Source organism: Schistosoma mansoni, chromosome 5 (assembly GCF_000237925.1).
Source record: "Schistosoma mansoni strain Puerto Rico chromosome 5, complete genome".
In the NCBI taxonomy this organism is placed as follows: domain Eukaryota; kingdom Metazoa; phylum Platyhelminthes; class Trematoda; order Strigeidida; family Schistosomatidae; genus Schistosoma; species Schistosoma mansoni.
This window is the reverse complement of record NC_031499.1, coordinates 514,677-529,869: the sequence shown is the minus strand read 5'-3', so window position 1 is coordinate 529,869 and position 15,193 is coordinate 514,677. Positions and strand designations below refer to the sequence as shown.

The following is a 15,193-nucleotide window of genomic DNA, read 5'->3' as shown; positions in this document are numbered from 1 at the left end:
CTAACGTTTCACCTAATCTGCTTTTTACTTTCATCTGTTGTGTTATCTGGTATTTAATTTAGTTACTGGTTGACCATGTTCCGATTAGGGAACTTGTCGAGTGAACTGGTGTCCAAGAATAACGAACAATATGAATAGCTGGGTTGTATTCAGAGAAACCATAATAACATGCAATACGTTTTTCAACAGTATGTCAACTCACGATTCATAAGTCTACATGATTTCGACTAAACCGCCCGCTACAAACTGGACGTTACTTCCAGGTCAGGGCCTTCAGTTCTCGTTTTCTAGGGTTCCTATAGAACTGGGTGGGTTATTTTCTCTTGGAATTACGGAAGATAAAATTATGAACTATTTACGTACAAACTATAAATTTCATACTCTGTGATAAGATCTTAGTTTGACATGAACATGGTATATACCATATATATATCATATTTGTGTGATAACTCATGTTCATATAATTGCATATTCATTTTGACTATGCGATAGAATCATACTCTATCACTTTCAAACCATACATGATCATATTTGACAAAGAATTGCATTCCACATTTGCATACTTTTCTTCATTACGCGTTTGGATGCTATGACTTACATACTTTATGTATTCATGAGATCTATTCAGACCTCTACCTAATACTTAAGAAGTAAAAATATCATGTATGACAAAGAACTATACTCACTATTTCATGTACTATCTTTGAAGTGGTGTGTGGATGTTTTAATTTCTGAAACTACCTGTTCGGTTCGATGTGTGTGTCATAGCTTTTGGTCAGGATTTTCACCTGAAAAGCCGTTTCATATATTCGGTCATAAAGCATCATAATGATTCCAGATGGTTATAATCTCCTAAACTACTTATCTGTGCACCACCACCCCCAAATTTCAACTAATGCAGGCTTTCACTTTATATATGTACCACACATCGTATCCACCTTGACCGTTTGGTACTGTGTATCGACTGTTCTAGATTACTTTATTATAATATGAGGCTATTCTCCCGCGTAATATATATTTTAAAGTTTAACACGCTGCACATTTATGTTCTACTTTGTCTCCATACATGTACCAATATACATAGTGTATTTTTACTACTATCTCCCTGCCATTTTCATCTCTTTCTTTTGATACCTTTACTAATCCTCACGATCCATTCACTCATGTTCCGAACATGTGGCAGTGTCTGTCATTGAAAGGTGTACCTCAGAAGTACATAAACCTTGTGAAGGCTCTTTACTCGAACACTACCAGTCGAGTGAGGGCTTATGGCGAACTGTCATATGATTTTACAACCTCAAGTGGTGTCGAACAAGGCTGTCCACTATCCCCATTTTGTTTAACTTCATTATAGACCTGTTGCTGGAAATAACACTCTCTTCGACTGAATTTTCAGGAATTGATCTCCTACCAGGGGGACCACTAAGCGACTTAGAATACGCAGATGACATAGTCCTGTTTGGTGAAGACGCTGATAAAATGCAGAGTGTTTTGGTAGTACTGAGAAATAATGCAAGGATGTTTGAGATGCGTTTCTCCTCCTCTAAATGTAAATTGTGATTCAGGACTGGCCTGCGTCAACATCTGAACTAAGGATCGGGAGTGAAGTAGTCGAACGCGTCGACAACTTCACTTATCTTGGATGTCTAATCAGCCCTATACATGGTCAATCAATCAAGTCTGATCAGCTCTAATGAGTTGGTGTCTGACGAAATGTCAGCACGGATTCTAAAAGCTCGTTTGGCTTTTGCCAACTTACGTCACCTATGGCGAAAACAAGATATCCTTCTATCAATTAAGGGACGAGTTTACTGTGCAGCAGTTCGCTCTGTTCTACTTTACGGCTGTGAAACATGGCCACCAAGAGTAGAAGATACTCGTAGGTTACTAGTATTTGACCACAGATGCCTTAGAAATATTGCTCGCATCTGCTGGGATAACCGGGTAATTGATAGCGAGGTTAGACGCAGGGTATTAGGGAATGATGGTAAATCAGTTGATGAGGTCATGAATCTTCATCAACTGGGATGGTTGGGCTACGTGTTACGTATGCCTGAACACCGATTACCACGACGCTCTATGATGACTAGTATTGGGGATGGTTGGAAGAGAGTTAGGGTCGGCCAAACCAAAACATGGCATCAGTGCTTGAAGTCACTAACTTCTAGCCTGAGCCATGTTGGCAGATGCAGACTACCTGGTTGGGGTCCGCGTGACGATCGTAACCAATGGTTGGAGACTCTGTTTGATATGGCTCAGAATCGATCACAATGGCGTAAGTGTATACACTCTTTATCTTCCCTTAAACCTTGAGATTAAAATTGCTTCATAACTTTATTCCTTCCTATACTAGATCCTTATATACAACCTATAATTTATATACTACCACCACCACCACTAAATTAACTACTATGAATCCGGTGTTGATCTTGTTGTGCTAACGAGGTATGGCAACTTGGACCGATGCATATATGTGCCTGGTCCTACGTTGTAGCTGACTGACTGACTGAAACCAAAACGTGGCATCAGTGCTTGAAGTCACTAACTTCTAGTCTGAGCCATGTTGGTAGATGCAGATTACTTGATTGTGGCCCGCGTGGCTATCGTAACCAATGGTTGGAGACTGTGTGGAATGGCTCAGAATCGGTCACAGTGGCGTAGGTGTATACACTCTCTGTCTTCTCCTAAACTATAAGATTAAAGTTGCTTCATATTTTTCTTACTGTACTATATCCTTACATACAATCTTCATATATTACCACCATCAAATTAACTACTTCTATGAATTCGGTGTTCATCTTGTTGTGCTAACGAGGTATGGCAACCTAGACCGATGCATAAATGTGCCTAGTCCTACGTTGTAGCTGACTGACTGACTGAGTCGTCGCCATTCCAGACATGTTGAAGACCCTATTAGTAAACAATGATGATAATCACAACTTCCACCATATGGATGACATAATAAAGTTGCAAGTTGACATGAATATTCTCAATCCGCTTGGGTATCTCATCAACCCCAACCTCGCAACGATTCCAGATCAGATGAATGACACAAATTATTTCCTAGATCACATTGCTTCAGAGGTGTTTGAAGGAATAAGACGATCTAGCAATGCAATTGTGTTTAATATACCGGACACGTATAGCCTTAAAATATCAAGTCTAATCTGCTTAAAGCCAGCAATACGACACATGTACCATTTGTGTGCACAAGATTAAAAAGAAGTCACCCTGGTATGGTCCCACCGATCCTGTTCAAATTCAGCTTGTCTGTGAAAGCCAGTGAGTTCCTGACTTCCTTCAATTCGATGAGTTAAAACTGGTTTTTAAGGATGTTAAGATTCTTCCAGATAGAACACCATGCCAGCAAAAAGCAGGAAGAGCTGGTTACAGACCACTGACAGTAAGCTCCCAAAGGCATCACAATCCTAATGGTCATAAAATTAGGTCCGATTCTAAGAGAACCTTTGACTTTACAAATATGCCATCACTGATAAACTCTCCTGAATTTCGTAAAGTTCAAAACTCAGAAGAAAGTAACCCCAATGTAGGTGTTGTTCATCCTCTTAGGAATGTTGAATTAGATCTAACCATAAGTAGTTGTGTTGATGACGAATCAAATAACAGTCCGAATTCCTGTCAGTTCAACACCCAGTTATAGTAAGTGTTCAACGGCCAATGGGAAAAATAATTATAACATTTATATAATTGATCAAGCACTAAACGTTTATATATTCAAATCCTGCAAACCATCTCATGCATGTTTAGCAACACTTGATTCTCCCCAAATTACAAACGAGCTAAAACAAATCATGCACTAGAATCGTTGGTCATAGTGACACTTGAGTAAGTTTAGAGTTGATAGTCAAGGTAGAAGGAATAACAAGATTTGGGGGGAATCGATTATGAATACAGTGTCTTGAATCATGTTAGAGGTATGAGGGCAGTTGTCACTTTACAGTTGCCCACATCGCGGAAGGGTTCTTTTAAAGGTACCTAAAAAGTAACTTGGGTTAGAGTGACCTAATAGCGTAACCGCAGTGCCCAAGGGACAACTGCTTAAAGCCGGTCGTACACGACCTTTTTGCGGGTCATTTTTGTGTTAGCTTCGTACTTGTTGAGATCTTATCACCGGAGACGGATATCCATGGGATAAGGTGAAGTATGCATTTTTAGTGCCGATCTTTCCTAACCCCACCCTTCCTCAGTGGAAGAAACTGTCGCCTTTATGCTATTTGTCTGAGGAGACACCTTACTATCATCACACCTTTATACAGTCAGCAGTACGACTTCACCTTCGGACCTTGAGTTTGTTGCTTTTAGTCTTACCGCTCTTCAACCGACCTGTCTGGTATGGTAGGATCTTGAGAAACGATTGTCCCTGCCAGTATAGCTCGACTGGTTCATCACGATAGGCAAGCCCGACCACCACGTCAAGGTAGCAGCAACGGTTGGGTTATAAATAGATATATAAGGAGAAAGATGTGAGTAGAGTGGAGAAATTGTTCCTGATAAAATAATGCTTGTAAGTTGGTTGTTAAGTTTTAAATATCTGTCCATATTCATTTGATGATATCCAAAAGTTCACCACATACCTTACTAGTTGTCTTCAATAGTCTCTTCATCATAGCAACATCTGTCAAAAGTCCGGAAAAGAGAAATGGGAAACAGTCAAATATAATACGTAATATTCCGATTAGTTAAGACTCAGTTGAGTAACATTTTGAAATGAAATGTTAGATTTTTGACAGATATAAATGGTTTGACTCGGTAAATAAACCAGATTTCGTCAAAAGGCTGATATTTTAGTAATGTATTCAGATCATTATACACGGAGAACCGATTGTTAGAGACCTTAAATGACACGGCTCAAAATCGTTTGCAATAGCGAGGGTGCATCCAGTCTTTGTGTTCTCCCCACTTCTAATCTTTTGAATTCTTCATGTCCCTTTCTTATTTCTCTTTCCAAATTTATTTCACTGTACTATACTCCTTCAATAACATCTTCAAACCCTAATCTTTCACATAATGCTTATACTCTTACTACCTCTACCACTATGGGATTTGAATCGACAACTGTATCTCTGTGCTAATTTGGTATGGCAACTCGAACTGATGTACGTACGAAGTTCTACGTTGTGACTGACTGATGCGAAGAAGACCTCCTAGTCTCATATGGACCATGTGAATGCACACTTCTGACGAACGGAAAATAATTAACTCACATCCAAACCCCCCAAGTTGTCTAGAAGTTCGCTATTCCTCGTTTGTGTCTGGCAAGCAGAGGTTTCACGGATTAAAATCATGTCGTCGTTTGACCAGTCTGGAACTTATTACATGTTTTAATGATTTCAACAACATACTGAATTCAGTGGTGGTTAAATTCTCTGACAAGTAACATATCCAGTTAGTGAAGGTTTGTAAATTGTATACTCCTCTTCCCTAGCACACAACCACAGTGTCTCGGTGGTTCTCCCACATGCAGATCGCGGATTGAAAATTTCTGTGATGGAACCATTTTAACTTACGCTTATCACTCTCCGTTGAGCATAGAGTTCTGGCCAGGACTCTTTAAATAACTCTGTTCTGGGCTCTCCTTTCCAGTTGTTTCCAAGTGTTGTTCATTATATTGATATCCACCTCCAATTCCCGGTGCAATGTGTTCTTTAGTCTTCCTCTTTCCCTGAAAATCCGAAATTAGGACTTGCCTCGTGATGCAATTTGGTGATTTCTGAAATTTTTTTTCCGACCCTCCCCGAGCATCTTTTTTCTAATTTCCACTTCAGCTGAAAGCTCGTTTGTTCTCTGCTACAGTAGATTGTTGTTGACGGTATCCGGGCTATGGATATTGAGTATCTTACGCAGACAGCTATTTATAAATACCTGTCTTTTTGATGATGGTTGTAGTGGTTCTTCAAGTTTCAGATTCGTACAATAGGACTGTCATGACGTTTGTATTGAAGATTCCGACTTTGATGCTGGCTGACAGTTGTTTTGAGTTCCATATTTTCTTCAATTGTAGGGATATTGCTCTTGTTTTGCCCAATCCTTGCCTTCACATCTGCATCAGATCCTCCTTGTTTATCAATGTAGTGTAGTCTGTTGTACGAATTCCGTATGGTGACAATTTGTTATGCCCCGATAAGGATAATGAATGGTAACTTTGGGATCTATTTATGAACCAATATTATGCATATATTTTTTGTCGTATAATCGCTAAATAACTAAACTATTCATATTCGTTTCCCCCTTATTATAAGCTTTATTTTGAACTACAAACTATTTTTTACATGATTTACCATTCCTGAATTATGCCCTGTCTATTAATTACTTTCTCCCCTATTCACAGCCATATTTGGCTGAATCTTGTACACATGTTATTTTCTATTTTATGGTACGATGTGGTCAGTTTGATCGGTATATAAACTCAGTATGTTGGGAATACAATGATTCATACCGCAGAGGCTGTTATTGGTGTCCTAGACTTAACTGGCTGGGCTAGGCAGAAGCAGTACCGACAAGTACTCTAGACTGCTCGTATAGTTTCGTGTGTCACTGTTCGCTGCTTTCTGATTGGCGGACTTATCACATCATACGTTAACAGGACATCCACTCGGCCACAAGTTATAACAATTTGCCTCAGGTATACCATGGTATTGAAGGTTCCACAAGATTCTCCTATCCACACTGTCAAATGCTTTCCCATAGTCAATGGTGTTGATGTATGGTGACCAGTTCCATCCAATTGATTTTTAAGCAATGATACGTAGTGTCGCAATTTCGTCTGTGCACAACCTATCCTTACGGAATCCAGCCTGTTGATCTTTCAGTTGTTCATCTACTGAATCTTTCATTCAGTTCACCAACACTGTCGAAAACTTTTCCTGATACTGATAATAGTGTGATGCCTCTGTGGTTCTCACACTTGCTGAGATGTTGATGGGGTATCCTACTTTCCAGTCTGTTGGTGCTTGCTTGTGTTCTCGAGTCTTTCTGAAGAGATTATGGAGCATGTTTGCAGTTACTTCCAATATCTGACTTCAGTGCTTCAACTGATATGTTGTCTGATTCTGCTGGTTTCCCCCTGATGATCATGCTGATTTCTCCGATTGTTGATGGGGTGACATCTATAGAGAGGTTTGTGCTTGTTACTTTGATGTTGGGTGGGTTCAGTGGGTCTGGTCTATTTAAAAGTTCTTTAAAGTGTTCTACCTACCTGTTGCGCTGTCCTTAAGTTTCAGTGATTGGCTTGCCTTATCTGCTCTTGATTGTTCACTCTGGTGTACTATGTGCCTATGTTGATTGTTGCTCTGGTTATCGGAAGAAGCATCGGCTTCTTAAACTCCGAACAATCTCGACTTTCACCATGAGGCATCATAAATCATCTTAATGAGGATCTTTCAACTCCATGAACAGAGTTTCAATGATTCATATGGCTTTCTGCTTAGCGTTTTTCAGCAAGGTTGTTTTGATGCGGAACGAGGTTGCTAACCGTATCCCCAACTCCCCTTTATCCGATCGTGGCGCATATATATCTGGTGCCCCCTTGTACCATATTTATGTGTTTAAATAAGTAAATATCCGGTTGTGAGACCGGCAGTAACCGTAAAACTTGATTAAGAGCAACACTGAGTAATCAACTCCACCCGTTCATATGTCTAAACTACAAAGGGTTTACACTGAAAAGTTCGACCAAGGCTACCTTTCACTTGCAAAAATTAATTTTTGCGATGGATTCATCAATCATCAAGCCATTGAAGCTAGTTCAATCAAATCACTCCACATCATATCATTATAATAGTCGTGAACAGTTTAAAGGGGAAAACACTATTTTCTTACGTACGTAGTATCGGTTTACATGTTAAGCCCGTATACCTTATTCTAGCTACTGGCCAAGCTAATTCACCTATACATTATGAGTCATATTTTGATCTTGTTAATCATTCGCTTATTAACCTTGACTACTTTTTATATGAGCGTATATGTCTGCACACTTCGTATCTTATTCATCATTTGTCTGACTATAAATGTTGATTAACGCTTGCTTAAAGCGAGTTGGCTTCCCCGCCATCTCCAATACGCATTATTTTCGCTTCGCTCCAGAGTTGGCTTCCCAGCCATCTCCACTGCATGTCATTTTCGCCTCGTTTGCTTTTATTCGCTTCATCACTCTGATCCTCTGGCCAGAGCAATGAGTATAGAAAATATATGCATTCTAAATCCATTCTCGTGTTTGACGTATTTAACTCCGTCGTTCGCCAACGCGGATTAAGTCATTTATTACATACGAGGATAGGCAGTACGTACGATCAATTAAGGAAGCACGCCACAACACGTAATTTATGAAAGGCTTTACACTTTGCCAGCTTTTCACCGAATTCAACTGTTGTGTGTTACTGTCGAATAAAGATTCTGCGGGTACGGGGTCGCATAAATGAAAGAAATCTTTTCACAACTTTAAAAATATTCTGTTATATCCGATAAAGAATATATATATATATATACTCATCTCATCACGAGCTATCGTTTGACATGCTAACTACTGTTAAATGACTTATTATTCTTAATGTGTTGCCAACTTATTATTCGCAGTTTCCTCCACTCATAAAAACTTCTTGGCTTGATCATGTATAATTGTTATCTTTCATTTTATGATGTAATGCAGCCGGGTGTATCTGCATATAAACTGCGTATGTTTCAAATATAGTATTCGTATGGTGGAGGCTGATTCCCATGTTCTTGACTCAATGGCAGGGCAAGGGGAGGAGCTATCAAATTAAAGACCAATGAGGACTTATTAGTGAAACAAGGCTGCCAGTGCTGGTTGACTCAGGGACAAATTCATCGAGATCAATAATCTGCTTAATGGCTTTATCATATGATATTAGTGAGTGGCGATATGATATGACATTGATGCTAAATTTGAGCACTAATAAAGATACTTAATATTAGTAACAAACAACACTTGATAGAGCTATTTCAAATGATGACTTTCTGCAATATGCTGCGTATCCACAAGCACTCAAATAATATGTTGTGCATTTTACACTGATTAGGTTAAAAGATCGCGAGGCCAGATGAATACATACCAATAGTCTTCGGAATCGTTAACTCTTGGAGTAGGTTGTTAGTGAGTACAAATTTCTTATTTGGGACTTGCGGAGTAATCTCAATGTACTTTCGAAACACAACATCTTTAATATGATGGCAGTGGCTCACTTGTATTTATTCTCGACCTTCCTCCAATATTTAAGTTGTGTTGTTCCATAATTTTCATTCTTTGACCTCATTTTTTACTATATTTTCTATCTTTAGATTTTTATCTATCTAAGTTGATAGTGTTTACCATACTCTGCTTCTTGTTGATGCTTCTTCATTATGTTGATTTAGGGTGAACGACTTGGACTGACACACACTTGGCCAGGGTATACTTTATAGGTGAGTAACTGAGCTAGTGATGAACCTGAAGCAGGTTTCAGTTGATTATCCTTAACTATCAGTTTTCCCTTGAACTGTGATCTAGGCTTAATCGAGATACACTTAACTAAGTCTAAATCTTGTCGAATTTCTCCATGTGTCATGGTCGTGGGCGTTTGGTAATTAATGTCCTAGCTAGTTAATACTAGCAACTCTAAACAATCGAATGCTTAATTGAAATTCCTGTCACCTAATATGATATATGAATTGATTGGTGGAGTTTTCTGCATCAATAATGGTTATTTTGGCAGTAGCGTAAAACTAAGAAGTATTAGGTTCAAATGGCATTTCGGCTTCGCTTTTAGTTTTCGAATGGTATCTCTAGCCCTCATACTGTGACTCAAAACTGATTGTGTAAACCTTTGTCCCTAAATAGACTACGTTAATCAGCACCATAGTAAAAATAATGTGTAATTCAATATTCATGTGCTAAGAATTCCATATTGTACCAAACACGCAATATTAAATCAAGCCACTATCATTATTATCATTCAGAACTTATATCTATGCGTAGTTATCACCACACATAAGCTTTCTACAAAATATACTAAAGGGTGAATCTACCTCATTACCTTTTTCTCATATTTCTGTTTAGTTACTGTAAACCAGTTATTACGACATACATCACAACAGAGCCTCGCACAGAAGCATACCATCTTAAGCTTCCACATTAAGCAGTTTGGAATAGAAAAAGTTATATTTGTATATTTATATACTGTCTTTTACCCCAGTACGTAGATGTGGCCGCTTATTCTTCAGTTCATACGTAACAATGTTCGATATGTGGCGTTGCCATTTGCTGTTCTTGTTGGTTCCATTGGATTCAATGCAGAAAGTTGGTTTCGTAGTCAAGAAGCGATATCTAGTTCAATGCATAATCCTAAACAAACCACCTCAGAAGCTCGCCGAAAACGCCAACTAACGAAAGACTTAAATACTCCTGTGAATGATTTGTCTGTTACCTCTGAGAGTGCACTTCGCTATCATAGTGATCCTATTTTTAATAAAAACAAGTGAATGAGAAACTGGCTCGTTCTTACGTCACCTTTTTTTGGAAAAGTCCAACAGTATTTACTTGTCCATAAATATGACATCTTTATTGTCATAATTATTGATTTTAACATGGTAAGGTTATCTGTAACGTCCGCTCCTTCATAGACTGCAATCAAAAAACAATTCTTTTAGATCAATGAAACCATGACCAAAACTCAGTAGATGAATAAACTTGGTAGTCAACTCTTGTAATGGTTCCTTATTGCTGATCGGGAGATTTTATATCAAATTACAAATTCTAGTTCAAGATTAACACAATTATATGAAAGTATAATCAATTAAATAACCTAAATTCAATTTGCAATTAGTCGGTCCTTGAAATCGATGAACCTGATTACTATCAATTTAAATAAACCCTAATCCTCGTCGACGCATATGGTGCATACGATGCATCTGGTACCCCCTTGTACCAATATTTATGTGTTCAAATAAATAAATAAAATTGACTTGTACACTAATAAAACTATGGACTTTAATATTTATTTAAAGTAAACACCCTTTTGTCAATGTTGTTGATATACTTGGAAAGTGCATCCATTTACATGAAAACATTTTTCAGAACAAGCAGGCTGTAAGGTTTAATTTGTCCCACAGTTATTCTACTAGGACTGTAAACGCAGTACTGGCTACCCCCGAGTTTATGTGAAAGCTATAGTCAGAACAAGGACAACTTGAAATTGACAATTTGATTAGTACAATAATTAAAGATACTATAGTCATTAAGTGGGACGCACGAACATACCGACCAATATTGCGTGTCTTATTGAAATGAATAGAAATTCAGTCACACTAATATAATATGGTAATGATGTCCTTCAATTGGCAGGTCACATGCAACAGGGATAGCCTCTATACTTGGTATGAGAGATTTATTTCTCTTTTGAAGAGAGGCAGCGCGACAACATTGTGGATTATAAGGTGAGAGCATGCGTGTATCCTAAAATGAGTTAGGGAAAACTGATTATGTTGATTAATTTACTGCAAGTTGTCACATTTTAGTGATCACTAGTGTCGGTAGTCGTAAATGTGACTATCAAGATATGTTTTACTTGGCATATGGTTAGTTTATTGGACGATAACCTAATAAAACTTACATGTTCAGCAATTAGTCTATTAATTGCTTTTTATTTTGTAGCTTTCAGGTTGCTACATACAAATGTAGATACGATTTCTAACTTCACCACCTATGTCCTTTCATTTAATGTTAGTTGATGAATCACGTAGATCGATAATTTAAAGGGCTGTTTAGTAATGCGATTATCCTTCTGACGAAATATTAAAAGAATCAGATCAGTCAAATCTAACAGACGTGTACTGTCTACACAGGAAATATCTCTCCTTCAAAATGCTAAAATGTCATACATTGATTTAGTATATTTGAAATGTGGCTTGAGATGGAATTTTGGACACGCTTCTTTCTTCCTATATGGGACTGATCAACTGGACGTGCCTGCATCTCGATGTTGACTTTTACACTGAGGTCCAAACCCAGTGAATATCACTTCAAACGCCATCACATTTTTCATTAAGCTACTTGGTCCAGTAGCGGGTTTGTAATTTTTCGTTGTTGATATTGAAGAATATAATTGAACAGTTTCCTTTCTTGTTTGTGCTTTCTAAGTGAATTGACCCTACTTATCCTTTTATCTCAAGTGTTAGTATATTTGACACAAGTCTCGAAAATGTTTAGAAGTCACTAAAAATATCAGCATTTAGTGGAACTGAGATTGTGTTAGTCATGTCCATAGCTGACCAATAGGATCGTTGCTTAAAGTCCCACTACATCAATTTGGTCTGATGTGTTTGCAGACTATCCTTGTTGCATGTGACCTGCCAATTAAAGGACATCATTACCATATTATATTAGTGTGACTGAATTTCTATTCATTTCAATAAGACACGCAATATTGGTCGGTATGTTCGTGCGTCCCACTTAATGACTATAGTATCTTTAATTATCGTACTAATCAAATTGTTAATTTCACGTTTAGAAACAGATAAAGCTTAAGGCCAAGTTGTCCTTATTTTGATTATAGCTTTCACATAAACTCGGGGGCAGCCAGTATTGCGTTTACAGTTCTAGCAGGATATCTGTGGGACAAATTAAATCATACAAAGTTCTGACCAGTAACTTATCAGAAATCCATACGGTGAGTACTGTTAAATGTCTACGGAGAATCATAAAACTGTCTCCCCACTATTCAGAAACTCGTAGTGACGACCAGTTTGGAGGAAACAGCCATCAAATAAATCGCTTGTTAGAGTTAGAATTAGCTTAGACAGACAGAAAGAGAAACTGAGAAGGATTACGTCAAAGCTATCGGGACAAACTGACTTGAAGCACATGGAATAAAAGCTTAACTTCTACAAGTAAGAGCTGATAAAATTATCCAGAACAGTAATGAAAGCTTTTCAATCCAACCACCTAGCTTAGGGAACGCAGTAACATCCATTTGAACTGGAAATCTCTCGTTATTCCATTTATATCTCCTGGTTAATGTTAGATATCGATAGTACATTTGTTGATACGAAACATCAAATAATAGTTATCCATAGTAATATTCTAACTGCATTTGTTTCTATAGTGTTTGTGACATAACCACTTATCTCTAGCCATTTAGTACTGTCAATATTCCAGAATTTTTCGAGTACAATATTTAGTTGTAATATTTCACTCAGTCTACTGAATTTATTAGGATCTTTGCTACAAACCAATGTGTTCATACTAACTTCCGACCAGATTCATTTCTGTATATTATAACTAACTCTACAATTTGGATTTCGAAACATTACATGTAGTAAATTGCTGATGACAGCTATATATTTCGTAAGTACATAAAAAATGTTCATTCCCATAACTGTCGTTAAAATTGATTTCTCATTGCACTGTCTCAAATTATATCAACCACTAAATAACAGTATGCTCTCAATTTGGATATTGTAGATAAGCTTAAATACAATGTATTGTTGCCAGAATAAATACCATTAAGCTAATATATCCCCAAGGTTACCGGATAATAAAACAATATGCCGGGAAATAAACACACAGAGGGTCGACTTTGATTAACACTATCAGGCAACGATAGTATAATGCAGTTAGCAAAACATTTTATGTAACTCAAGAGTTTTTTAAGTAATGTAAAAACAAAAAAATGATTACAATGTCATCTAGTCGGGCAACGAAGATAGTTTTATCGGAGTCAATATGAATAAGTACAACATACATAAGTTACTCTACTAACGAACCCAATAAAGTGTTTAAAATAGTTCATCAGACCCTAATGTAGTAGTAACAATCTTTGAAAATTATTAACCAGATTTCTAGAACTTGTGGTGGTCGAAAATAATAAGTGGTGCAGCGAGGAGCGAGCCACAACGAGTTTTGTTTGTTTGATATGTGATCAATACATTAACGACCTGAATGAAAGCTAATGTGCTGCTTAGAGGTCAGTCCTTTACGGGTTTTCCACAATATGAAGAGCACTACAGAAGCCTGTAATGTGGATACTAGACTTAATGTTGCCAGTGGTCCAAATGAGTCAAAAGAGCTTCGGGCAATTGCCTGATATAGCAGCTGTTCCCAACCCGATAGAAAGCTCCGACCATGAGGTTTCTCGGTGATCACACAAATCCCGCACAATTTCTTTACATAGGTATCTACACTTATCATTAAACTCGCGGTTCGCCAGAGTAGACCGGCGGCTTTCAAGTAGTTGTGTAAGGAGCCTGTAAGAACCCGGTATTTATAAGTGGAACGCTTCGCAAAAGACGTGACTCACCAGTTGTATGACGACATCCAAACGCAGTCGTTGCTCATTTACACTCCCCGGTGGTAGTTAGTATTGGACTTAGCTCGCTTCGACACTCGGTTGCAACGGGAGCTACAGCTAAATAGTTTAGATCAGTCCATTTAGGACAAGGCATTTTCTGGCCTCCAAAACGAAGATGATTTTGGCGCAGATCAGTGTCCAGATAGGTGCTCCAAAAGGAGCGTCAGTCTTGTACACAACTATTCTAGCGGTAGCTGGTCACGATGTGACTAATCTGAGTCCAGTTTTGAATCACTGAGCGAGGGTGCCAGGTAGTATATAGGCAATGGAGGCCTGATAAAGCATCTGGGCTACCTGTTCCTACCATCTAGATATTTCAACAAGTTATCTAACTCTGTTTTAATACATCATCATGGCTATTAATCGCACAACCTACTCAGGTGCGTTCCTGACAATCGTACAACCTTTCGCTGTACAGGTTACAAACGGCCTAATCAGAGATATTGTGGTTGATGGCAATATGCAACAAAAAAGTACAATATTCAGATGTCGATTGACTGGACTGCTAACTTCTAACTGGTGATCACTCAATATTTATCGTCAGGATCGAAGAAGAAACGCAAACTTGTAGAAATACGGTGTGCTGAGAATTCTATAATGTGTCAAAAATATAGTATTGAATAAAGCTAATAATAATAATGACTATCCTGGAGGGTGGTGCTGGTTAGAGACAGGCCGTTTTGTGCGCGAAGCTGCGAGAGACGGCCATTGCCATCTGATCTGTGACCAACGGGTTCCGACCAATTACACAAGTGACTGTCACCTGAGTTAAAAGTACATCGTTTTAAATTCAGGTTTTTTATTCACTTGAGCATACAAATTCTCTCCTCGAT

At 38.1% G+C, this 15,193-nt stretch overlaps 1 protein-coding gene across 1 annotated transcript; it reads left to right on the top strand.

The window, feature by feature from the left end:
• Positions 1–252: 252 nt before the first annotated feature.
• Smp_179130 (hypothetical protein) lies at positions 253–10,499 on the top strand. The gene is made up of 2 exons (XM_018797552.1): positions 253–308; positions 10,209–10,499. The coding sequence occupies exon 2, from the start codon at positions 10,216–10,218 to the stop codon at positions 10,492–10,494; it is 279 nt and encodes a 92-aa protein (XP_018652583.1). The 5' UTR covers positions 253–308; positions 10,209–10,215; the 3' UTR covers positions 10,495–10,499.
• Positions 10,500–15,193: the final 4,694 nt, after the last annotated feature.

Bases quoted from the DNA above. Each gene is read 5' to 3' on its own strand.
- Smp_179130 (XM_018797552.1), top strand. From the start codon at position 10,216: ATGTGGCCGCTTATTCTTCAGTTCATACGTAACAATGTTCGATATGTG.